This window comes from Barbatula barbatula, assembly GCF_947034865.1.
Source record: "Barbatula barbatula genome assembly, chromosome: 16".
Taxonomy (NCBI): Eukaryota; Metazoa; Chordata; class Actinopteri; order Cypriniformes; family Nemacheilidae; genus Barbatula; species Barbatula barbatula.
This window is the reverse complement of record NC_136779.1, coordinates 14,174,927-14,202,606: the sequence shown is the minus strand read 5'-3', so window position 1 is coordinate 14,202,606 and position 27,680 is coordinate 14,174,927. Positions and strand designations below refer to the sequence as shown.

The 27,680-nt window shown below is 40.2% G+C and overlaps 1 protein-coding gene across 12 annotated transcripts in view; it reads right to left on the bottom strand.

Annotated features, from left to right (window-relative positions):
• Nucleotides 1-27,680, bottom strand: part of myocd (myocardin) — a 100,267-nt gene that overhangs the window by 27,450 nt on the left and 45,137 nt on the right. For 5 of the 12 annotated variants that reach the window (XM_079477000.1, XM_079477001.1, XM_079477005.1 and 2 more), the window contains exon 3: nucleotides 24,282-24,446. In XM_079477000.1, coding sequence (XP_079333126.1) covers nucleotides 24,282-24,405 — 124 coding nt within the window. In that variant the 5' untranslated portion in view covers nucleotides 24,406-24,446. Of the gene's footprint in view, nucleotides 1-768; nucleotides 1,059-24,281; nucleotides 24,447-27,680 lie in introns of those variants that run through there. The other 7 variants (XM_079477003.1, XM_079477006.1, XM_079476997.1 and 4 more) reach the window with 3 other exon arrangements.

Sequence of the window (27,680 nt, the reverse complement as noted above, 5' to 3'; positions counted from 1 at the left end):
GTCTGTAATTTTGCCTGGTATGCTGCGTTACTGTTACTGCCAACCTGAATGCTGAAGAATCAAATCTAATGTTAAAGAACCGTTAACCGAGCTAAAGTTTGTCCTTTTGAGTTGACAGAAGGTCTGAAATCTGGCGATTTGTTTTTTCAGTAACACTTTCCTCAGAAAGGTGGCAGCATTGTTCAAAATACATTTGCACATTACATTAAATTGGCCCTTGGTAGAAAACTGTTAAAAAAGATACACAGAGAAAGATGGATAGAGAACTTGTTTGAAAAGGATGTTGACTATAAAGAGAGGGAAAGAGAGCACTTCACCTGTTCTGTGTATTTTGCTCAGTAATTAAAAAGTGTGATGTGGGAGTCATCTTTGGTGTCTTGATAAGGAGACAATGTTTGATAACCTTTGACCCCTCTATCATGGCTCGTGAAGCATTTGGAAGAGAACAGTATGTTGGAAGCAGTGTGAGTAAAAACTTTCAAATTGATCGACAGGTAGAAAGTAAAGTGTTGCCAAGTGTTTCAAACTTTGTGTAAATGTTACCAGACCTAGTGTAGAGCTTAAATATTTCATTTTATATTCCAATAGAAAGTTCTATCCAATATAAAGTCAAAACATTGTAAATACAACTACAGAATTGTTCACCTATTACACCATTAATTGCTGATTATAAAACATTTTGATGTCACATTAGCTAAAGCATCTATGAGGAGAAAAACAAACAAATGAAAGACCTCCTGTACACCCACCGACAAAAACCAACCTCACCTGATTTAAACTTGCTGCGTATCAGAATGGAATGTTCAGAGCCCAGTAGAGTCATTCTGCCCAGCGTATGTTTCCAGTGTCAAAGCATCAACAGAACGTTCACTTCAGTTCTTCCAGTCCCACCTATCATAGCACGTTATCAACGGGCTGCCTGCGAGAGTGAGTACAGACCTCCTTAACGCATGCACAAACAAACGTGACTGAGGGTCTCTCTGGGAACACGCGCAGCTCCAGAGAGAGGGGCTTTGGTCCCATATAGCACTGGTTCTCTACTCCATGAGAGAGAAACTGATATGCCCTCGCTTCTGGGAGGGTCTTAAAGCAGAGGGGGCTCGGCTGAGCCCCTCCCTCCCGTGGACACACTCTAGGCACGGGAGTGGGCTGCTGCCCCCACTGTTCGCCTGTACCGGAGTACACACGCACGGATGCGTACGGACACACAAAACAAACCAACGTGATCTTAATTAGGAATAGAAAGAAATACGATTTTTTCTATTTTGAGCAGTAGGAGAGTTTGATTCCCATATGATCTCCTAAAGCATTCAATTGATGTACATGTCAAGAAACTTCCTCGCAACTTTTGTCAGAGCTCAGCTCACTCTCTGGTCTGTAGTGGTGCGGTCACATCCTCATTTTTCCACATAGGCCACACATTAAACAAGCATGTCGCTGCCCCCCGAGAGCTGGCACAGAACCCTACCAGAACTGCTGTTCTTGGATTGGCTTTTTGTGCAATTAGCTGTAAGAACATCTAGAATTCCGAGGACAAGAACGGCTGTGTTTGTTTGAGCAAGCCTTTAAAATCAATTCAATCAAAAGCGAACAAAAAGGATTTAAAAATAGCACATCGCGCCACTGGGCTCTAGTGGCAGTGCCCATTCGTTCACCCTATTTAATGCTTTCCCCTCCTCGATGTCGAGATACAGCTGGGAATGCAGTCACTAGGTTTACTTACGGCGTGTCCCCACCCCCGGAGTCTGCGCTATCACCCTGACCTCCCCTTTTCGAGAGCCTCGCGGCCGCTTGGCTCAGTTTTTGAAGCACTTTAGTTGGATTTTATGCAAACCAAAAGACTTAAACTTGCTAATGGCACCGCAATCCGTCCACTCCCTCTGCCACGCGTAGTAGGACCGCCGTCCAATATACAACTCGGGTCAAATATTTACATTAGGACATCTTGAGTTGCGAACCGACCATTTTTCTCTGGAAAGAGCGTCTGGCCGCACACATTTCCCCTTGACCGGAGTTTGGAAGGCTTAATTAGCAGGTGAAAGTACTTAAAGGCACGGTGCAACCTCAAAGTTTGACAGCGAACACAGAGCATCCTTGTGAAATTCCTCAGAGGGTCACTGAGTCCCGTCTTAATCCCTCCCTTTAATTGGGCCCTGTGTCTAAAGCTGTGACATGTTTCATCTGAGCAGATTCTCAGCAGCAGCCTGCTGTGACACCTTCGGATATAAATCACGGCCGTGCGGTTATGATATATGATTGTATACAGTCAGAGCTGGCTAGACACAAGCATGTTCTATAACACGGTATCCATCTTAAAAATTTTGGCAAGTGCCATAACATAACATAACGCTAGAGTTTTTCCTCACAGGATTCAGTTTTTAACACCATATTGGATTCATCAGAGTCATTATCTTTCAAGATGTGTTTATTGGCATACTGAAAGAAGATTTTATTAACTTTAAGAGAAAAGAAAATGGCGTACATCTACATGAAGTCCAGTATACATGTAATCTGTTTGAAATCGAATGTGTTTGGAAATTAAAAATGTTATTATTTAGCTTTCAACAGATTTTAGTTTTTTGAGGTAGATTTAAATGTGCAGTGAAACAAAAATGTACGAAATATAATATGAAGAGAACTTGGTTTGAAAGAGCAGCTGGTCTGTACTTTCAATGATGAAAAAGTCAAGGGACCTATTTGTGTCATTTATTATTTATATCTGTTAACTGGTGCTTACATTTCCGAAAGCCAAGAATCGTCATATCTTGAGACGTTGTAAAAATACTTTTTAAACAATGTATTAGAATAATCATATAATGAGCTACATCCCAACTGTTTTGAGCAGAAGTTCTTTCTCAATCCAGAAGACAGGGAGCGGAGCCGGGACTCTATGTGCGGCACCGTGCTTTTTGGCTTTGTCTCCTCAGCCGACAGACGGGGGTCCTGCACACAGACAACCAAGGGAGTAGCTGCAGCCTGCGGGGTCCCGACTGGAGCCAGTCGGGCCAGGGATGGGAGGGGTAAGAGGACAGTCGATAAAAAACAAAAAAGAGATGTACAGAGACAAGAAAAACTGATAGAAAGAGACATACATGAGACACAAAGGACGTAAGGGAATGAAACAGTCTGGCGTTGGAAAAAGTCTCTTAGGAAGTTAAAATGAAAAAAGTGCAGCACGGCGCAAGGATCCAAAGAAAATCTGTGATTCAAAATCTAATAGATACATTAAAAAGTATTTCGTCAAACTAATTTGGATAACAAAACATTAAGGAGTTTGAAAAATGTTTTTGAAAGAAAAAATGTTGCACTATTTCTAGCCTCACTAATCAAATAAGCTTTTTTTGTGACCATGTTTGACCATGTTCCTTTCATTATTGTTGCTCTTTAAAACATTACTTAAAACATGTTGAACAGCGTGTTCATCTGGTTAACACTAAAATGTCCCTGACTGTGAAATCCAGGCAAAAGTATCATAATCTAATTATGAGATTAGGAGTATTTTTTGACCCATATCCAAAAAATGACAAAATTAGGTAGTGTGTACTTCTGTTAACTTACTGAAATTGGACAGATTTCAAGTTTTCTTTTGTTAACTAATAATAATTAATCGTACTACGCTGTATAAAAAGGGTGCTCAAAAGGTTCTTTGATGCCATACCTTTTTGTTCCATAAAGAACCTTTAACATTTGAAGAACCTTGCTGTTTCACAAAAGTTTCTTTGTGGTGAAGACGGTTAATAAGATTATAATCAAAGTAAGAAAGAGATGGTTCTTTAAAGAACCAATAATGTTTTTTCTATGGCATGGCTGTGAAGAACTTTTTTAAGCACCTTTATTTTTTAAGAGTGTACTTTAAGAGTGTACTAGTTAGGTCTGGTCCGTGATTTTGATTGTTGTCAATTGTGCAATCTTCTAAGCCATTGTAAAATTCCCCAAAACATACTGTTGGCTTTTCTACTGGTATGAAATAATATTGTCTCACCCAATTTGATCTTGCTAGCTAATGTAATTTACAGTGAAGTGCTCTTTGCTGAGGTGTAGCGGAAGTTAAGCTATGCTGCACATGCCTGTAAAACGTCTATACTGTATGTCTGTATACTAAATACACAGAATAGTAATAATAATAGCATCTAAATCCTGCAATTCATGATATTTTAACTTTGCACTTAAATTAGAATGCCAAAAATGTGATTTTGCTGTTTATGATCATGTGATCATATGTAAAGAGCAGCAGAGGGGGCACTTACCAGATACGACGCAACATAACAACATGTTACAAAAGGTATCTCTTTCACACAGTTTTTGACCCATCCAGCAACACAGCACTGAGAGACAATAGATTCTACTGTATATTAGAAACTTTTTCAAATGTCATCGCATAGACACTGCGTGTAAGGAGGAAAAGCAAGGGTAGCCGCAGACTGAGGCAAAACAACAGAGACAGCAGCTGGATCATCTCTGTCTGAGGTCCACACGTCTCAATTACCTCTCCAGTGTTTAATGACTCTTCTGCTTACTGTCCCTACTACACAGACTCAGAAAGATAACCACATCCACAGGTAAACACTCCCCAATGCTGTTCTTCAAACATACGTTAAAAGGCCTGAAAATATGCCTCTCTCGGTATGTGCACGCAATCCAACGCAAGACATTTGTTTATGCCTTTTAACAGTCTTGGAGGTTATGACTTCTTTAACAAAAAGCTCTGCTGAGAATCTAGTCAGAAACAGCAAGTTCCTGCAATTCACATATTAATATTCCTGTTAACAGTCCAACGAAACGTTGATAGCTCAGTGGAATTATCAAACTGGGCTTTGCATGATTCATTGGTTTTATCTGCCTTAATCAAACATTACCAGAGAAACTGGTGAGTTCTCACGCATTGTTTTTGGTCCCAATTCTCTTCTGGAACGTTGTTTTTTTAATGGTGGGAGGGAGGTGTCTGTTATGGCAATGTGAGTCGGGTTAAACACATAGCCTTAACCCAAACTGGGATTTCATTAGACACTGGTCAGGAGAAGGCAAATCCCAAATCAGAAGTGACAAGCGGAGGACTCGGGCCAAAGCCTTACGGGGACGAAAAGATGTGCGGGGCGTTTGTTATGGCGGGAGGGATTGAGATTTGCTTTGAGCTAGCTGCGGGCAATCTTACCCAAGAGTGTGATAGTAAATGTTGGGATGTTCATATTGAAATGGGATTTCTCAAAGTTAAACATTGGGTTATTATAGTGTCATGGTAGCGATTGACTGTCTTTTCACCTGAAAGTCGAGATTGAGGACTTTGGCAGGGTCGGGAACAGATATGAATGGTTTTAGCACGAAGGCTAGTGCATATCTGCATCAGTTTGGCTTTGTGCTAACTCTCTGTTATTAGCTGTTCTTCAGCTTTGAAAGTAACTTAAAAGCCAAGCCACCTGTAAAATTCAATAAATATAAGTACTGTAGACTTAAAATTTTCCTAATAGGAGACATTTCCCATGAATATTGGACAATATACAGCCTGCCACTCTTAAAAATGGCAAATGGAATGTGACATAGTTCTCACACTTAGGAGATCAAACTAAATGATACAATTTTTGTCAAATAATAAAAAAGATACCCAAGTGACAGGTCAGAACGGTTGATAAACACAGCCAAATCCGTAGTACATTAAATAAAACTACATGATTTTACATTTTATTGATAATGCAACAAATCCATAACTATAACTTTCTATTGAAGAAATCCAGTATCAAAACCAAAATCAAGATCAAGAGACCTGCATAATTCCCCCTTTTAACTCTGGAAGAACAAAACTGGTTGTTTTCCGACAGGTAAACCGGGATCTGTTTTCACACTTTGATTTATGATTGGAAAGAAAGGGTTGTTTATGTTTTGATCAGGTCTCTGAACTACACGTCACACGTGTTTAGTCTAAAAACTACTGTATATGTTGAGGTATGAATTTGGCGTTTCAGGCAGTGTCATTTCAGTCTCGTGAGCTTAGAGTTATGTATTCCCACTATATATAACTTTTTCAACAGCTTGCAAGGACGTCAAAACGACATTTGTGCGATCTGGATGTTTTGTGGGAATGTTATGAAGATGTTACACAGTGTAAAACACTGCTTTTACATTCCTGTTGTTTATGGTGGCTATTAAACCTGAACCTCACGTTTGTCTGTGCAACATATGTTTAATCTTTTTCTTGTCATCTATATGGATTGTCTTAGTGATATCATGAGGATTTCATTTGTGATCATATTATTGCTGCACTGGTGATTGAGATTTAGGTCAGCATGTGCTGTAATGAAGGCCATGTAATGTTCTTTTTTTTACAAAACAGAATTACAATTATTTGTTTAAATGCAGTATGAAATCTATCAGGATCTATGGTAGAGGTTGTGAATTGCAACCAACGGCTCACTTAACCACTTGCTCCTGCATTTCAAAGCACTACGGTGGCTGACACAGGAGTAAAATGTCATTAGCATCTTTTCCGAAGGAGATAAAATATTTACGAAACACAAACTGTAGAGCTGTTTTTCCTTTTAGCGCTACTGTAGAAACAACATGGCAAATTCAATGCAAGGGGACCCGTGGTGTATGTAGACAGTATAAATGGCTCATTCTAAGGTGATAAAAACATAACGTTTCATTTTAAAAGAGGGCTTTCACACCAGACTCATTTAGTATGGTTGAATCGCACTAGAGTTCATTCTTCTTGGTGCGGTTCATTTGGGCAGTGGTTAGTGCAGCAACCGCACTCTAGTGCGTACCAAATAAGCCAACCAAGACCTCCTTGAAGAGGTTGTCTCTATACACTTTCAAACGAACAATGGAGCGGTTTGTTTGTGGTGAGAACATGATCTGACCTCAAACAGACCCAAAGGCAAAAAGGCCTGCACTTTTTTGGACTAAATTAGCTGCCTAGACAGCTGCGCTGTGCCTGGTCCCGCCCAGCCTTTCCATGTCCCCGTTGGTCCGGCCCAACCTTTCCATGTCCCCTTTGGTCCGGCCCAGCCTTTCCATGTCCCCGTTGGTCCCGCCCAGCCTTTCCATGTCCCCGTTGGTCCCGCCCAGCCTTTCCATGTCCCCGTTGGTCCAGCCCAGCCATCCCATGTCCCCGCTGGCCCTGCCCAGCCCGTCCTCAGTATCTAACTCTCCTTCTCCAGTCCCCAAGCTCACACCTTCCCTCCATCTGCCTACTCAGCCTTCGTCACCCAGTGTGTCAGCCCTGGGCCTGTTGGCACCCTGAAATCCCTCAGATCACACTCACGCATTTGTCAAAACATCTTCTTTTGTGTTTCAAAAAAAATGAAAATAGCATCATACAAGTTTTAAACAACACAAGACAAAAGTGAGTAAATGCTGACAGCATTTTTATTTTCGGGTGAACTATCCCATTAAGTTCTACATCCAGCTTAGTGCTCGTCAATGCTTGTTTGTTTCTGGTTTAGTTGCATCTCTGTGACCTTAGACTGTCACTTCTTACAAGTCTTCTGAACATTTTAGCATCCCAATACCTCACTTTTAATCTAATACAAAGAAAGTCCTCCGCCACACTGCACGAGCAGCACATCAGAAAAATAGATTTTAAATAGCACAAATATTTGCGTTTTCATATCTTGGATTAAACCGATCCCCTCCAAATGATCTAGGCTGAAACATGCTGTCAAGTAGCACATTTGCTTCCTTCCATGAGGAAAGACCAAGGCTATATTTTTGTTGGTACAAGTAAGTTTCCACAATGTCACGTCATAAAACGCAGCACATTTATTTGGCGTCAATAAACGAGCCATATGGTGACTCTGTGAGGCTGAAATCAATAATACCTCTTTTGACTTGATCTATGAGAGTAGGCCTTTTATTTAACGCCGGTTCTTACCAGGTTCTGCCATTCTGCGTTCAAACTAAACATAGAAGTGTTATCTTCATGGCAAGGCATTCAGTTAGATGTGATGAAAAATTACGTCGCTTATCATGGCTCTGCCCGGCAGATTTGCTACATTAGATTTTTAGTATTTCAGCAGTGATAGGTGATCCAGTCAGAACGGTCTTGCTTTCTTTTCAGACTGAAAACCTGAATAAACACGTGGAGGCATATGTTTGCTTTTAACACCCATGAGAGCATGGCTTCTGATAATACTTCATTGAAAAAGCAAAAGATCCCCATTATGCCATTGTGTTATTCCGTTTTAACTCAAGTTGCAACCGTCTTTTCAAACAAAACTGTTAAAAAATGAATCTGTCTGTCCATATTAGCACTGTTTTTATCGCTTTTGTACGTTTTGGATAGAACCAGCTGCTAAATGTCTAAACGTAATGTTACTCCAAAGCTTTTAATTTTATTTATTTTACTTAATAGGTTTTTGTGACATCACAACACAAAATTTTCCGTAATGGGTTTATTTTGAACGCTGTTACGAAGATTAAACGTGTGTGCTCTTAAAGCACTACTTTACTTCACTCTTCAAGTTTACAATACAGGTGATTTTAAATTCTTTCAAAGCTCTTCCACAATAAACACCCAGGCAGCTTTTAGCAAACAAAGCTCCAGATATAAACATTATTGTTAGCGCAGAGAGAAATGTGGGAGGCCCGGAGCTTGTGCTGTTGTCAGAGCTTCTGAGTCAGCCAGTGGAGGTCAGACTGACTCTCTACACAAGCTCGGTTCTCTATCACCACATGTTCTTGTGTGACAGACTGGATTACAACTGCCTATAAGTGTCACTTATGTTTGCTCAAGTCTCAGGCAGTATGGTGTCATCAAATTTTTGCCCGCCACGTCATGGAAAAAGCCAGCCCCTATAGATTAGTTCACCCAAAAATGAATATTTTGTCATTATTTGGTCACTCTCTGTAAGGTTTTTGTGTGTTTTTCTCATGTCTTTTATTTTGAAGTTGTTTTTGTATTCATGGCTTTATGGTCTCTGTAGTCTTTTGTGTTTTCTTGCCCTGATTGTTTCTTGGTGAACCTTGTAACCTCGGAATGTCTTGTGTGTATATATACCCCTGTGTTTGCCATATTCTTTGTTGGTTTCTGTTATGCCTTTCCATAGTGTTGATTTTTTCTACTTTATTTAGACTATTAAATCTTTTAAAAGCTCCACTTAGATCCAGCCGCTCTGACTCATGCTTGTACTGACTCGTTACAGAATAACCGACCTAACAATATGGATCTAGCAGCTCGTCTGTTACTTCTACGCCAAGGCCACGTCACCATTGAGGACTATGTAAGGGACTTTGTGGAACTGAGCAACCAGGTCAATTTTAATGAGGTGGCATTGAAAGACATTCTTCGTTTTGGACTTAGTAGAGAAATTTCTCTGTAAAATCCCACCTCATGTCCCACACTGGTCTCTGGAGCAGTATTTAGACTTTGCTTTGTGGTTGAGTGGCTCTGCATTCAAGGTGGAGTCATGGATGAGGAACACGGCGCTCCTCAAGTGTCTACTCACGCCATGCAAACTAAACCAGAGCCTGCCACGTATCTTGCCCATGTTAAGCCTCCCATCTCCACTGGAGATCTTATTTGGGGGGCAATATAGCCAAAGTTCCTGGGACCATGGACCCATTTCACAAGATGGCTGCCAGCCCAGAGCCCGCTCGCAAGATGGCTACCAGCCCAGAGCCCGCTACCAAGATTGCTGCCGGCCCAGAACTTACAGACATCACTGTCGTTTTGTCGGTGGTCTGAAGTCCAGTGTTCCTGGAGGCATCTGCTCCTGAAGTCTTGTCACCGGAGTCAGCTTTGTCGGTCGTGGCTGCAGCTTTGTGGTGTGTCTGGGCTGTGCACTGCTCTTTCGCTCCTGAGGTCGGGATTCTTACATGGCCAGGTGCCTCAGATAAGATGGCAGCTCTGACTTCTCCTACCACATCTCCTACCACATTTATTGTCAGATGAATGTGCAAAAATCCCAGACTCTGCATATCACTGACGTTACAGAATAGACTGGGTGTCAAAACTAATGTGTAAAACTAGGCTTGCCCGAAATGGAAACGCATTTGCCAAATACTTTCTGATGTAGCGAACATTAAACCCACCAATCTCGAGCGTAAAAACCTTTTTGCAAATTTAGAGTTTTTATTTGGAAATTTGGCACTTCTATCACTCGTTTCTGATGCAAAACACCAAAATGCTCAGCTGAAAACAAGTGCAATACAGAGAAGCTTGTAACCGGCAATGTGATCAAAACTGTTGGGGAAAACGTCTTTATCACGTGATTCGAAATGTTTGAGCAGTTGCACAAATACTGTACGTTCCTGACCTCCCGCTACAAGTCTATAGTAGCCTACTTGCTCGTACCTGTAATATTTCCATCTTGCCAAACGCGTTTGATCTGGGCATCAAGAAGAGGAGGAGGCAGCAGCCTCCATTATTCTGTAGGAGTCATTCTGAAAACGTCTGTCTAGCAAAGTTTAGTCAAAGAGTCTCCATTTGTTTAGAATATGCGGCAAAAGTCTCCCAAGATGCTAGGGGTCACGTCACAGTCAAGCACAGCTATAAGTATATAAGTTTGGAAAATTGAGAATAAGTAAATTATGCTTTTTGGGTGAACTATTTATTCGAACACATCCAACATTAGTTTTATGTAATAAACTTTTCTGAATCTTTTGCTAGATCCTTATGAAGCATGGCCAAAATTGTACACTTGCACTTTGTCATGATTCTGCTGCATCATGTCATGTTCCTCTTGGTTTAGTGGCATGATCATGACAAAATCTCATGTTTTGTGTGGAGAGCGGCATTTATGGCCCTTATGGCCTTCCATTCACTCTCTCCCGGTCTGGTCAAGTGTAGTGTAGTGTAGTGTATATTGTAGTTCTTGCAATGAGTTTATTTTTTTTGTCTTGTTTAAGTGTAGTTAGTCTTAGTCCTGTCATGTTATTGTATCCATCCCTGTTTTGTTACCCCCTCGTGGGTCTTTGTTTTGCTATTTATAAGTAAATATCTTTTAACCCCTTACCCGCTGTCTGCACCTGGGTCCTCTGTCCATGTCTCACCACCCCTGATCATGACACACTGCAAAAAATGACTTTCTTACTTAGTCTTTTTTTTTCTTGTTTTACAGTAAAAATGTCTACATTCTTGAATCAAGAAGTATTTTCTCGATGAGCAAACTGACTTAAGAAAATACGTCTTGTTTTAAGTAAAAAATATGAAATTTCAGTGATTTGTTTTTGCTTAAAACAAGCAAATACATATGCAATGGGGTAAGAAAAATAATCTTGAAATAAGGTTTACCTTTTTCTAAGTCGCTCAATTCCAGATAGTTTTTCTTACCCCATTGGCAGATTTATTTGCTTGTTATAAGCACAAATTCACTGAAATTTCATGTTTCTTGACTAAAACAAGACTTATTGTCTTAAGTCAGTTTGCTCCTCAAGAAAAAACTTCTTGATTCAAGAATTTATACATTTGACTCTAAAACAAGAAAAAAAAGACCAAGTCATTTTTGCTGTGTGTTTTTGACGAAATACAACAAAATAGGGCTCTGATGTGGTTCTGGCAGGAAAGTGTCATGTGACAGCTCTCTCGTGAGGTGCAAGATGAGCACAGATTAATGCGTGATATGTTTTCTGTTTCCTCCACTAAAAAACACCTACTTACCCGTGATGACAGGTGGAGGTTTCACTGGTCGCATACTTTACAGAACAAACATCATTCTTATCTGCTTCTCAGTGTAGGTGTCTGAATGTCGCCATTACTTTAAAAAGGAAACCGTAATTTCTTATTAAGTCTTTATTTTCAGTGGTGTGTCTTTTTTATTTGATCAAGTGTCCATGCAATTATATGTGATTTGTTTTTTTATGCACTTGCTCAATAACAGATATGAACAGATAAGTTTTTGCTATGGTTAAAATTGCCTGATCAAATTCTATTAGCAATAAGTCCTTCTCTTTTGTTTTAAAAACAATGTACAGACAAAGCCAGACAGAACTCGTCTGTGAACCCAAGAGGTGACACTAGTCTTTCACTGAAGTCTACAGAATACCCTGAGGCCGTACGGTTTGGAATGCTATGGAAGTTTCTTCCAGAGGGAAATGATTTTTGGCAGGGAGAGCCACATTAACTTCTGTTTTAATTAGCTGTGAAAGAAACTACGTATAAAATGGCAGCGCAGCTATAACACGCAGTAACAGCACACCTGCCTATACAGCGCCATAGTTTAAACAACACGCCCTCTTTTACCATTGGTCAGATAAGCAGGTAGTCCCGCCCCAAACTGACAGTGATTACGTTTGGTGCCACAGAAATCACACTTCAGCTCAAAAATGAAAATGAAAATAATGCATAAAGAATCGTATCATTTCAGCTTCAAAATGAAAAGCAAAATAATAAATAATAATCATATCATTTCCTTTTTTAAACAGACTCATATGTGTGCTTTGGTTTACAAACTGATTATCTTTCTGTGAAATATGCTCGGACCTGCATGATGTATGCAGTCTGATAAAATCACTCAGATGTCTGCTCTTGCAAAAATGTCAATATAAAAGCTGTACTTTGTTGTTTGTGTTTTAGCTGATTCCCATAGCAGCTGGTATTTCAGTGGAAACCTTTAAAAATTTGACCCCATCTGTCATGTTTTCTTTGGCCTTTTGGGATAGGCAGCTTTCAAAAGAAATGTAAGGCAGCGTTTGATTGATTCCCCATATTAGGCTTATAATGAATACCACATCTAACTCGGCGTACACATAACCTGCACGTCTGATGTGAACGTGCGCTATTTGACTTGACAGGGAATATAGACAGAGGCATTTAGTTATGACAACTGAAGACAGTTCACTGCTGATATCTGATCTTCCTTTACTCAAATGACAAAGTATACAAGACAATATTACATTTCCAAAAAATGCCAATGGAAATTTTCATATTCCTTCAAAGTTACAGCTGCAGAACACCGGAGAGGCATAGAAACCTTATAAGAAAGTACCAATTAATTGATGGCGTAGTCATTATTGACAAAAGTCTCATCTAATCCATCTAAAACCACTCGTTGCTATCATGGCTCTCGTCTGGGAAGGTCCATATTTGTAGAATATATTTAAAATAGCATCCGAGAGTTCTGAGGCAGTTGTACTGGGAAAAGAAATGTAAAGAATTGTAATTTCTGTACATACACGCATACTGTAACTTAAAATAATCATCATTTACTCAACAACCCTCTTGTCATTTCAAACCTGAATGATTTTCTTCCTTTGAGAAGATATTTTGAAGAACGTTTCATACAACCGAACAATGGCGGTACCCATCGACTTGCATTGGTTTTGTGTCCTTACTATAGAAGTGTATGGGTACCCCGTTGTCCGTTTACCAACATTCTTTCAAATATATATTTTGTGTTCTGCATAAGAAGGAATGTCCCACGGGTTTGAAATTACGTGGATTATGACCGAATTTTCACGTTTCATTCATTTTCATGGTATTTTAAAATAAAAATGTCAAAACAGAGTCACGAAATGAAAAATCCCACAGCAACGCCAGAATTTAACCAGAATTAATAATCTGATCCAAAAAGTTAGTATTATCGAATACTTCCGTCATCACAATCACTATGATAACATGCCAGCCACATATCTCAGTTGTTCTAGACTGCTGACATCAGCATATATTAGTCTTCGTCAGGATGTAGTGCTTATGATTTCATGGCTTGTGTGAGAGTGGTTTTCAAATGAAGCATTACCAGTGATTCTCCTATTACTGTGGCTGTTTGGCTCCTATTGAAAAGAAACCTTCCCTGGCATACCTTCCCGGATTCATTAAACCAAGACCACCACCAACAGTGATGCCTGCAGAATAACAGGTAAAATGGTACAAATAACGCATGTTCTCTTGTTGGGAAGGAAATTGTAAACCAGATTATATTCCTCCTTTATTGAATAATAAAGTCCCATATTCTTTTGAGATTCTCAACGCTGGCAGCGAGATGAATGAGAAGGCTCAATAAAAAAGTGTTGTGCTGTTATTTGCGAGGCTCGTCGAATGAAGGCTGCAACACATTAGTGGGCTTTTGTTTTGTTTTAAACGAGTATGTTTGCCTGCCTCTCTCACACTGCCGTACGGTGCATTCCTATCATCAACAGAGCAGCCCTCATCATCTCCAGATGCTTTCCCCTCAAATTAACATATGGTTCTAACTTACCTTCTCTATGGCTTTGATACATACCTAAGCACGGTCGCAAATTAATTCTTTTATTCCCTCGAGAATAACTGCCCTTGATGCATTTACATTGAAAACATGGGCAGGCTTATCTTCAGGTGAAACTGTAAGCAGGCCAACATCAATAGGATGTTTGCACATGACGTCACGGCACTGCTCAAAGTTTCTCCATAGGAATTCACTATAACAAACTCTAAATATCTCTGTTTTTGTCTGTTCTAATGGATCGCAGCATGAAAGGTGTTTTTATTGTGTAGCAAAAGTTGATGTTCATGACGGTGGAAAAAGAGAGTATTGACTGAGAAACGATCAACTTGGGTTGTAAACCGGAATCTGCAGTTGGGAGGAGTCGAGCCGGATGATTTTCTGAAACGTTTAACGTACCTAAACAACGACCATTTGAGCTCAAATATCTGCCAAACCTTGTCATGAACACTAGCTGCAAAGACCGAGACCCAATTAAACGGATAAAGTGATACATTTCACGTTAAGCGATTCTCCCCATAGAAGTCAATTATAATAAAACAACGTCTGAACATCAACATCTGAACCTTAACATAACAAAAAAATAGGAAAGCATGAGTTTCTCTCTATCTTGAGACAACTCAGAGCTTTGGGCAAGCAAGAAGCATAATGACATATAAATAGGCTTTAAATCACAACTGCTAAGACACATAATAAAATAAATAGCATTGTTTTTATATATACAAAACAAATTTAAAGGGCTAGTTCCCCCAAAAATGTAAATTCTGTCATCATGTACTCACCCTCAGGTTGTTTCAATATAAATTTCTTTACTTCAAACGCAAAAAAAGATATTTCTAAGAATGTTAAAAATGCTCAGTTCTGTGACATCATCCACTACCATAGAAGGAAAAAATATCTGTTGAACACAAAGTGAGAACGATTTGGCCAAATTTAAGTAAACACACAAGCACTTTTCAACTAAGATATACTATTTGATTTTACAAACTTATGACACCACACTGTAGGACTTGTATTTGAGCTATTGGATTGTATTGATTTATGTATTTTTTTATCTTCTCAAAGATGACTTCTGTCCACAGAACTCGCAGAAATAATGTTAAACACATCTAAAATTCGCTGTTTTTGGAGGAAGGTATGCACAGTGGCTACTTCATTTCTCAAGTGAGCTGGATAAGAGCTCTGTATATTGTGTTACTGTTTTCCTTTCTAAGGGAAGGATTTCTCCCTTGGTCAAATTCACAATCCAAATCTCTTGTATCCACAATACAACACCTGGAAAAAGAAACTGTCCATTAATCTCCACCGCCTCAAAATCCTTGGTTTAAAGTCTTCTCATCCCCCCGACACATGCAAGCGGGCCAGCGCTCTGTGTTTCAGAATAACCTCACAGGTTGTTTTCGGGTCACTCTGGCCGAGTGGTTTCTTAATTGAATTTCTTGAGTGCGTTGTTTAATATGCAGCTGTTAAGTTTCTTTAAATAGAGCGCTGGATGTAATGACCTAATCTTTTCCGGTTTCACTGCCCAGGAGAGAGGATATTATATAGCTAAAAGCTCTTATCATCTGCTGCTGTAAACGATGAAGGAATTAGGCTATTTGATAGCGGGGTGGATTTGCATGGATCTGGTAAATCTAAATGTTAGTCTTAAAACGGTTGTATTAGATCACGGTGCAGGTTCAAGTAATCAAACTAACAACTGGCCAAAGAAATTAAACACCGGGGTCGTGCTACGTGATTTATAGGTGTGTATATGGATTTAGCTTTTATTGAACTTGGGTTAGCAAAGGGATCTTATGTGTGGTCACATTTCGGGACATAACACAAGTTTCTGGTTTACTTTGCAATGAAGATTTACCAAGCTACACGAATAACCATTTTTTAAAGGTCCAATGTGTCATTTTTTTGAAGGATGTATTGACAGAAATGCAATATAATATACACAACTATGTCTTCAGAGGTGTATAACAAGCTTACGTAGGAAGCGTAATGGTTTTATTACCTTAGAATGACCCATTTCTATAGGACAGACACTGCAGGTGCCTTTGCATGGAATTCGCCATGTTGTTTCTACAGCAGACCTAAAGGGACAAGCTGCTGTACAGAGTGCGTTTCATAAACACGTTATCTCCTTCGGGAAAGACGCGGAAACGTGACGACATCTTAGATCTGTGTCAGCCACTGTAGTACTTACAATTATTTTTCTGGAACACATTCAAATGCATAACTAAACAGATAAATGTCAAATGACATGCGATTCATTGAAACGTCGTCAAACAGGCTTTTCTGTCGTGAGCGTGGCGGAAGAACCCAATTGCAGGCAGACACAGACGATGAAGGGGTTAACAAGACTTTAATATAAAACACGGCAAAACAAACGTCCACGATGGGAAAACACTAACTAAACTTAATACCAAAAGTGAAAACAAATACTTCCCACAAGGGGGGCAAAAATAAACAACCAGGAATAAAAACAAGGAACAAGGAAACATACAAACAATCCAACAGGAACCAGGGAACTCGGAAACAGGTACACAGGCAAGACAAGACTTAGGTACAGGTATAATCAACCAGCACAAGACAATGGACAAGAGGGTATTATATAGGGAGACTAACAAAGGAGATAACGATGGGCAGGAGTGGGTAATGCGACACAGGAGGAAGGCTATACTAGGAACGAGAGGGGCGGGGCCAAATGACGAGACAGGAGAGAACGCATATTCTGTCCTGATTGACAATAATATGTTTCTCTCCACATAAAACACGTGGGTCTGTCATGATTCTGCCCCAGACCAGAAAATCAAGACAAGAGCAGGCAGAATCATGACAGAACCCCCCCTTTAATGAACGCCCCCTGGCGTTCACCAAGGGAGCAGACTAACGAGACAAGACCGACTGGGAAACAGACAACATCCAACAAAACAAAGTAAAAAATAACAAGGGCAGACAGGCAAGAATAATTAATGGGTTGGGGTGACATAATAAAAATAACAAACAAGGGAGGGGGGGAGGGGGAACAAGAGAGTTCATGGGGGAAACAAATGAGTCCATGGGTGGAAGTCCAAAGGTGTTGGGACAAGGGGGAACTGTCTTTGTCCCTGGCGCTCGGAAGCGCGGAGTCCCAGGGGACTTAGGGGACACCCTGGGGGGCGGCGCTCGAGAGCGCGGAGTCCCAGAGGCCCTGGGAGAGGCCGGCTGAGGAACAGGACTTGACGCCGGCTGGAAGGCCGGCTGAGGAACAGGACTTGACGCCGGCTGGAAGGCCGGCTGAGGAACAGGACTTGACGCCGGCTGGAAGGCCGGCTGAGGAACAGGACTTGACGCCGGCTGGAAGGCCGGCTGAGGAACAGGACTTGACGCCGGCTGGAAGGCCGGCTGAGGAACAGGACTTGACGCCGGCTGGAAGGCCGGCTGAGGAACAGGACTTGACGCCGGCTGGAAGGCCGGCTGAGGAACAGGACTTGACGCCGGCTGGAAGGCCGGCTGAGGAACAGGACTTGACGCCGGCTGGAAGGCCGGCTGAGGAACAGGACTTGACAGTGGACTTGGGACCACCGGACTTGGGACCACCGGACTTGGGACCACCGGACTTGGGACCACCGGACTTGGGACCACCGGACTTGGGACCACCGGACTTGGGACCACCGGACTTGGGACCACCGGACTTGGGACCACCGGACTTGACGGGACCACCGGACTTGGGACCACCGGACTTGACGGGACCACCGGACTTGACGGGACCACCGGACTTGACGGGACCACCGGACTTGACGGGACCGCCCTCCGTTGCCTCTTCTTCTTCAGCCGAGCCACCCGCCTGGTGGTCGGCTGAAGGAATGATGAGAAGGGCACGGGCGGCTCGGGATTGGAGGCCTCGGACGAGGACCCCCAGGATTCCCGTCTCCCACGCTTGCCACCAAAGCTGACTGCGGGTGAGGAGGCTGTAGGTGGTGGAGCAGGTGGTGTGGTGATGCCCATAACCCCGATCTGCAGGGCACGACCCTCTGGAACTGCGGCCAGCGGAGAAGAATAGTCAAGTTGGCCTGAGATCCTGAGCTCCGAGCGTGCGACGGCGCACCTCCACACATCCTCAAACTCCAACGGCTTCAGCGATCTCATCTCCGCTGGCGAAAGAGGGTCCCTCAGACCGGCGTTAAAAAGCACCGCCAGCTCCTCCTCACCACGGACCATCTCCTCTGCGACATCCAGGAACCTGCCCAAATAACTTTCCAAGTCAGTATTCCCTTGTTGGACGCCGCAGAGAAGACGAGGCTTCCGGGACCGTGTGGTCATTGCTGCCTGCTGGGTTCAGTAAGGGCTGGTTGATTCTGTCGTGAGCGTGGCGGAAGAACCCAATTGCAGGCAGACACAGACGATGAAGGGGTTAACAAGACTTTAATATAAAACACGGCAAAACAAACGTCCACGATGGGAAAACACTAACTAAACTTAATACCAAAAGTGAAAACAAATACTTCCCACAAGGGGGGCAAAAATAAACAACCAGGAATAAAAACAAGGAACAAGGAAACATACAAACAATCCAACAGGAACCAGGGAACTCGGAAACAGGTACACAGGCAAGACAAGACTTAGGTACAGGTATAATCAACCAGCACAAGACAATGGACAAGAGGGTATTATATAGGGAGACTAACAAAGGAGATAACGATGGGCAGGAGTGGGTAATGCGACACAGGAGGAAGGCTATACTAGGAACGAGAGGGGCGGGGCCAAATGACGAGACAGGAGAGAACGCATATTCTGTCCTGATTGACAATAATATGTTTCTCTCCACATAAAACACGTGGGTCTGTCATGATTCTGCCCCAGACCAGAAAATCAAGACAAGAGCAGGCAGAATCATGACACTTTTCTCTCAAATTGACTTCAGCAACACATCCTCACCTCCTCATGTATACGTCTCATTCGGTTCTCACATTTAAAGGTGAGGGACTCCAGGCGTCTTTTTTTTCGGAGTAACAGCAGCGCCAGTTATTTATATTAGCTGCAAACCAATTTCAACTCTACATTCCAGATAGGTGAACAACTCTTGGCTGTGGCCGTGAATTTTTCAAAGATTACAACAAAACCAACTACAAATGGCCAGTGCGGTGCATACTTGCGTGTCTGCAATACATTTTGCAGCCAAAAGAGTGATTCCCGAATTATGTTTTCAACCCGCGGTATAGTTTTCAGCGACCTTTAACGTTAACACAACCCAATGTTATACACAAGAGTAGCCTTCACAATTTAGTTTTTTCTTCATCTTTCATTCTTCAGTACCCCGAGCCATAAATATCTGTTTATTTTTATGGATGTGATGAATCGATAATATTAGCTGAAATGCATTATCCATCAACTAAACCTCATTACAGACATCTTTCAAAGTTCAAATGAAATGATGCATAGACATTTGAGCAATTTCATGGATAAATTGAAAGAGCACAACAATAGCTGTAATATTACAGTGCATTCCACCTGTTGCTTAATGAGAAACGCTGCAGCGTTTTATTTTATCATTTATTTTATTATTTTATCAGCACTGGACCTTGGCAGTTCTTTCCAATACATATTTCTGTTTTACTTGTTTTCTTAGCTGATAAATGATTCGAGACTGTTTGGGATAAACAAATCTTGTTGGAGGACATATCTGTGCTCAAGTTTCTGTCCGTTTTTTGTGTAGTAGAACCAGGGCTGTTGCCTAAAATTCCTGGGACCCACATCGGATGCACATCGGGTCCCCATACACCTAGCAGTGTAAAAATACACCAACCTCGCAACAGGGTTACCCCTTTGATGGACTAAAACTCACATTTTGTTTGTATCATTTGAAATGCAAAGGCAGTACGATTTAGTGTATAACTCAGAGATCAAGCCTTCTTTACTAGGGAATTCCAAACAGATGAACATCTCTTACCCATCATCACCCCAACATCAGCATGGAATTCACATGAAAGAGTGCTGGTCAAGCCTTCCACCCTTTCAAGATTGTAAAAATAAGTATTTTATAGCAGGTGTTGGGTTGAACGCGCAAGCCAAAAAACCTTTTGTCAGAGCCTCCTTCTCCACCTCAGCCCCTGTAGTTTCACGTCTAAGATAGCATCAAGTCAAATTTTGGTGCGCATGTAGTGCTATTAAACACTGATGGAAAAGTCAATGCATTTCTGGCTTTTGTCATTATACAGTACAGTACATACCATCATTCGATGGCTTGGATGCACCTATTCATTTTGTTTATTGTTATTATACTTCACATCACTACGGTAATATGTAGTAAAATACACTCCTGGCATTATCTCAAATGCACTTATGAGGTGCATCTTGCTTATAAACAGCACCAAAGAAGTTCCCATGTTGCAATGCTGTTCCATCATCAGAAAAATGTCCAATTCATCCACAAAACAAACTCATCATAAATATATACTGTAGATAATTCAAAACACGGCAACATTTTGTATTTCTCTACCAAAGTCATTTAAGCGTTTAGGCACAAGCCCATAGATCTAAAGGGTTTTATCAGAAACATAAATCAAACTAACTGTTTCCAAATCACTTCCTCCACCTAAAATTGTTTGCAAAGTATAAACGTTTTCAACCTGCCTCGCAGATGGGCCAATGAAATATCCTGTGAGATAAAGAATGCTCATTTTAGACAGTTTGGAATTCGGTGATGGTGTTGTTGTAACAGTTTAGCTCATTCCTGTCACAAGCTGTTCTGCCTTGCTTTGATCATGACGTCATTACGCCGGTTTCAGAGATGACTGACAAATGAACATGAGGACAACAACTTTGTAAGAGACGGAACATCTCCACAGTATCAGCTGGTTTGTTTTAATAGGCTAATAATAATAATAGGCTTTAATGACCTCTCTGACAAACTAACTAACAAACAATGGCTTGAGGTTTGAAGAACAAAAATCCGTTTTGCTCAACGGTAGCAGTTGAGCGGACAGCACACTTTAAGATGATCTGAAACACATGTAGTTTGTTGATAAAACGGGGTTCTTCGACAGAGGCTCTGGTTATGATAATGCACAATGGAATGAGAACCTAGAAATGTAATGAATTAAAACTTTTAGGTGATTAATAGTAATCATATTTTAAAGTGTGGGAATGTATTTTATCCATGTTAAAGGAAAGAATCACCCAAATATTCTGACATGATCTACTCACCCTTTTGACCCTTTAAACCTGTTTGCCTGAGGATGAAATATTTTAAAGAATGTCCGAGCCGCTTTTTCAGTAGTCAATGAAAGCATCACATTTCGAAACCATTGTGGTCCATAAAACAGGGGATCTCAAACTTTTCAGCCCGCGACCCCCAAAATAATAGTGCCAGAGGCTCGAGACCCCCACTATCCTCGGAGGTGGGTAAAGTATACAAACATTGCGAGCAAATGCACTTATTAGGTCTATCCAAACACGTGCATAATGACAACACAAATGAACAAATTCTAACATAATATGACTTTATAGTTATTTACTCATTATGTTGTTATACATAAACCATGAACTATTACTACAGATGGGCAAATTTTATCAAACTGATCCCAGGATGTCCTCTTTATGCAAACGCCTGCCTCTTTTCGTACCTGTATTGTCTTTGGTCGATATTAACCAACGTTTAAACTTAAAGCTTGAAAAAATAATCTGCGTGCACATCTGGGAGGATGCACCAAACCTTATGCGGTTGCTAATGTGACGTAAATCACCTCAGGGGCCACGATCGAGTGGAAGAAATTACAAAGGCTGATGGCTTTTTATTTGCATGGTTTTATTTAACTTGACTAATATATTTATATTTTGTTACACTTAAAGACAACTGATTAAATACCCCCCCGGGGGGTCCCGACCCCTACTTCGGGAACCCCTGCCATAAAACAAAGTCAAGTGAAGTCGATGTGAAGAAAATTCTAGAAAATGATTATTATTTTTGCTGAAATTGAGCGGAAATTACAAAACCAATTTAACAAGGCAAATATCTGCAACTGATTCTCATGAATGTAGCAAAAACGCCAGATGTGCATTAGTTGAGCCCATCACAAGATGTGGATGTTTTTACTGGTCTCTGGCTTTAGAAACAAATACTATGAACTGATGTGCTAACATATGTGGATTCAGTCTAGTTATATTCAGTCAAATAAAAGTAGGCTACTAAATATATATTTTGTATATAAAACATGCAAACAACATAGTTTATACAGTACTTCATACGGACTGAACCCTGAGCTATTATTCCTGCAAATCCGGTCACGTTTGACTTTCATGGCACACAGGAGCCAGCTTGGGAATTTTTCCATAAATGACTGAAATAAATCATGACAGAATTATCATTTTTGGGCAAGCTGTTCCTTTAAGACTAATAATGCAACCAATAAACATTTTATTGAATTATTACAGACAATTTACATAAATACAGGCATTTTAATCTGATCTTCAATTAGATTTGAGCTTTGGCAACAAAACATAACTTAATGTTGAGCATTTTTAAAGTAGTCCTATTAGAAGAGAAAGAAATCTGGGAAATTCAAGCTAATTTTCCCCTTGATTTCTCGATCGCTTGAACTAAAACTCCACACATGACATCATGGAAAAGTCAGTTTGCTCTTAAAGTAAAGTGGGAACCAGTGTCTTTCTTTCACATCGAGTAGTGAGTCGAGGGATCCATCAGTCTAAAAATACAGTTTCTATCGCAACATTCCTCAAATACTTTCATCTCTAAACCTTGTGATTCAAGTGCCATTTAAGCTGGTTTGATTAGACTATGAAGTGGAAAAGCAGAGCGTACTGATATTTCAGCATGGATTACTCATCAGCTGCTTCTAATAAAATGTTCAAACAATCTAGTTTTATCTGGCAGGAGGAGTTACTTGGCAAAGGCTCGCATTGCATACTTACCTATTTACCTGGTATGTATATTGGCAAAAATAAACGCTTTTCTTCAAGAGAAAAATTCACATTTCGAGATAATGAACGAAAACTTTGAAATCGTTTTTCATAAAGTATTCATAAACCGGTGGCTTAGGTTTGGAAGTATGAGGTTATCAATGACCCCATGTTCTTTTGTACTATTAGAAAACAAATACTCAGAGATGAAAATGAAAGTCTTGGACTCGACTCGCATTTAAGCCACAAAAAATGGACTCGAGAGCTGACTTTGACTCATAAACAATTGACTCAGACTCCAAATTAGAGGCTTGTAATGAATACTGGTCTGCAAGGACATTTATTCTTGGATGCTATTTTGTAAGAGACTCCTGAAAAAGAGCGTGAGAACATGTCTCTTATTTGTATTTTTCAGAGCACCACTTCATAAAGATGGCAACAATTAGTTTAGCAGTAGAGCAGGTACAGCCTCTTGTTAAAACAAATACATATGTTTGACTCTAAAGCCATTTATAGAAAGAATAAACATGAATCCTTTTTCTGCATTGCGTTTTTACGGGTCATTTTAGCAATGTACTTTAGAGGTCAATTGTCCGCCTTTGACATTTGTAGTGGAAAAAGAATGTATTAGGTAAGGAAAAACGCTAGGAATAATGTTATTACATATTAAACGGTGATCAGAAAACGGGATAAGGACCCAGTCACAAGTAAATTATTGCACAAAAAAATATAAATATGAAATATTCGATTACCAGATTTCTAACAAATGCAAACCCTTCCATTAGGAGAAATGACATGAGCGATTTCAATGTATTTAATGTGTTTAATCATTTGTAAATATGATCTCATATATGTAATTATTTTGGCATATTTATAAGTTATTTATCTGTAATATACTGCTGGTTAAGATAACACTCCCGGATGATGATGCGTTATTAGTTTTGAATGGTTGTCAATGGGGAATATTTAACCTTGGAATGTCACGATTGACCAATCAGAAATAGGTATTCCCATAGAGCCATGTAGTAATTGTGGATAATGAATAAACCATTACAAAAACTGTACGTCTGGCAACACGGCAACGAAATTAAACTGCTGTATATATAAAACAAAAGATAATCTTAGATTATGTCTCACACATCTGTAAATAATGCAGTTCCTGTATGCAAAAAAGATGTGGTTCCATCTTGCAGCCATGATTTTCAATGTGGAACTTGACCTTATCAAAAGCAGCATTACACAGTATGTCAATACACTCACCAGTCTTACGCTCGGTGTGTGGAGAGGTATGGAGGTCCGGTTTCCTCATGTTGCTGGAGTCATGGTCTGGACCTGCTCTGGAGTTCTGATCGGGACTGTTTTTATTGCTCTTCACAGCATTCATTGCCTTGTCCACACTCCCCTTGCTTTCAGAACGCCCGCGGTCTGTCCCAAGTCCAAAACACACACACACACACACACCAAAACACAAGTCATATTCAACATGTGAGGGCAGTCACACATCATTTCACCTTCATGTCAAGATAACAGACTAATAAACCGACTGTAACTTCGTAAAACCATTTCATCTGACGAATGTTAACATTTGGTGTGTCATTTACTGGCCTGACATTCGGTCGAGTTCTTAGTAGCAGCAACCTTGAATTGAAGCCATAGAATTTGTTTGTAAAACACAGAGGACCTCTCGGTGTTGGTTTTCCTTGAAATCTGTTTTAGCAAGAAGATATTCAGCAGCGGACAGAACACGTCTGTTTGTTTACAAAGCATAAGCTCACTTAAAGCTCTGCGAAACCGCCTACGCTCACACCGAGACAGGCGGCCATTTGTTTACAGGGTACACAATGAGCAGACCCCTATTGAAGGGCCTCAAACACGCACGTTTAGAATTCAGTAGCTTTCAGGGACCCCCACAATGCGTTTTGGGTGAAAAATGAGGACGCTTTTTCTGTTCTCCCTGCACCGTCCGCAGAAACAAGACGCATAGGGCACTCCAAATACATCTCTGTTTTCTTTAATAAGCTGTGTTTTGAAAAGCACTTACATGTCTGAAGGACTTTCATTCCCATAAAATGTCACAGCTTGTAAAAATAATCACGTCATCAAAGCCAAGTTGCCAATTTATTGGTAAAGCAATGGTAGAACGTTTGGAATAATAGAGTTATCCATCCATCCATCCATCATTTTGGTTTGAAGGGGATTGACACCTCGCTCTTTTAACTTGAAGGTTCCTTTGCAAGAGAGATCGCATTGAGTGTTGATCTTGACCGCATTCATAAATCATTCGTAATTTCCTAAACAATATCCATCCAGCTCAATAAAATGTTAACTGAGAACTTAACTGATGGGCATGTCTTTAAAGCCGCTTAGATGAAATCCAAAGCATTTATATAGCAGGTAACAGCATACGTCATGGTATTAAGGGATAATGGAAGAGTAGATGTTCATGGCCGAGGATGGATAGGAATAATTGGAACTCTCTGACAATACCACCCCACACACTGTTGTAAAATATGACATGCGGGGTCGCTTGATGAATGTTGTACGGCTAAAATAAAGGCCATCATGATGTGCAGGGGAATCTGAGATCATTTAACTGTCAGTATAGTAAATCAGTGTTGCTAGACGCAATTCGTTGGTTAGCTATAAACAAAACGCTGGTTAGAAAAATGTAACTGTTGAAAAAATGCTTAAAAAGTCCTCCTATTGCCAAAAAACCTGGGACTACATGTAGTTTGCCCACTATTCAACAACCATAAAGTGTACATATAATTTCAATAAATGGATACCTAGAAAAATAAATACTTCAATTTGTTTTAGAACACATCAACAAATCAAATAGCAATTGATTTCATAATATTATACAAATTCTTTCATAAAAAAGCGAGTACTTTTTTGAGCCAACACTATGTGCAAACAATATTCTGGTTCAGGGTTAAAACTGACATCCATTAGATTTACACATTTAAAATGAATCTTTCTGAAGTCTACGTTCATTCATGAATTTATTTAATGGCATCTTGTTTTCTTTCTTTTTGTCATCTTACTCACTTCCCACTTTCTTTCACTTATCCCTCGTTTTTCAAACTGACCACCAGTTGAGTTGAACAATTTCCAAATTTATGGGAGGTTTTCATTGCTTGCTTTATTTCTGTTGGGGTAATTCCAGGACTTCCAGGGATGGGTTTGTGAAAGAATGAAGGTAGTGATCATTATATGAGGGCTTGTTGCCTGTCAGTGTCTTAGTTAGAAAAGCGCTCAATAAACAGTTCTTCATAATAAGACCCCCTGGAACTCATTTTCAGAGACCTTTTTTAACTGTCTGCTGCTTATTATACCTTTTTTTCAGAGTTGATCTTGGTGTTTTCTTCTGAAAATCTCCTTTAAACTACACATTCAATACCAATTGCTCTATAAATATATAATATATCTGACACCTACATGTAACTATTTTGTTTACGGTAATATTGAACAAGGCTTATGACAGAATTTCTGTAAATATATCAAATGTCGCTTAGCAGACCAAATAGAAAAAGCTATAAGCCAGAATATTAATTGTAATAACACGTATCATTAAAGTTACAATCTGAAATTTAGGTTAAAAATGTACACGTTATTGAGCAAGTACCTAAAAAAAATCTGTGTTCAAACTTTCACGAAAACATGTCCATTTGAGGTCATCTGATCCACATAAAGACAAGTTACCTTCAATTTTATGTTCCAAACTGAGATGGTGATGTAGAGGCGAAGGATAAAGATTTAATCATTTCAAGCAAAATTCATACATTAACAAATCTGTTGTCACATTATTCTTCCAATACAACTCATGTCTTTCCCACTTATTTCACAGACTTTCAGCAGCTTATACTATTAAAACAAATTGAAAGCAACATTGAAATTGTAACTGATGCCAGGGCATCTTTAAACCGAATGTAAACCCAATCTTCTGAAAGATGACATTTCTTATGAACGAGGTGCAAATGGATTCATTAGATTAATTTTGAGCTATTGAGGCGAATGGTAAAATCATGGCCACAATGGGTCATGTGATACTGTACGTTTGTTTTTTACAGGCTTAGTTTTGCCCTTTATCCAAAAGTAAACAGATAGACGGATCAGCAAAGGTGTCAGGACCGTGAAGTACGCACCTCGCCGGACAAGCTGTTAAATGACTTTTTAACAGAGGATTTGGCAAGATTTAGATCTTTTGCCATTCTATAATAAACAATGGCATGGGTATATTGAAAATATTTACTTAATTCTGCAAAGTGACTTATGGCAACATTGGCTACTAAACAGAATGTCATGAGTGTTATGGCGTCAGGTACCATGGACTGTATAAATACTCTCTGTACACTTGTTTATAGGAAAACCCCATCTGGCTTTAGCTTGACGAGGCAGACATGCTGGTGACCCCGGGTTTTTCAAATGGAAAATATAACACAAGTGTTTGCTAAGCAGAGAGAACTACAGCAGTCAACTGTCAAGTGACAGAGTATGTTGTAAAGACCACAGGCTCCACGGTTCAGATGTCTCTATCATACCTAATAAACACAATGTTAAGGGATTGAAGAACAATCTACATTAATAAATCCAAACATATATAAGCTTTATATATGTATTTCAGATATTATAACACTCGTTAAAACATTATACGATTTT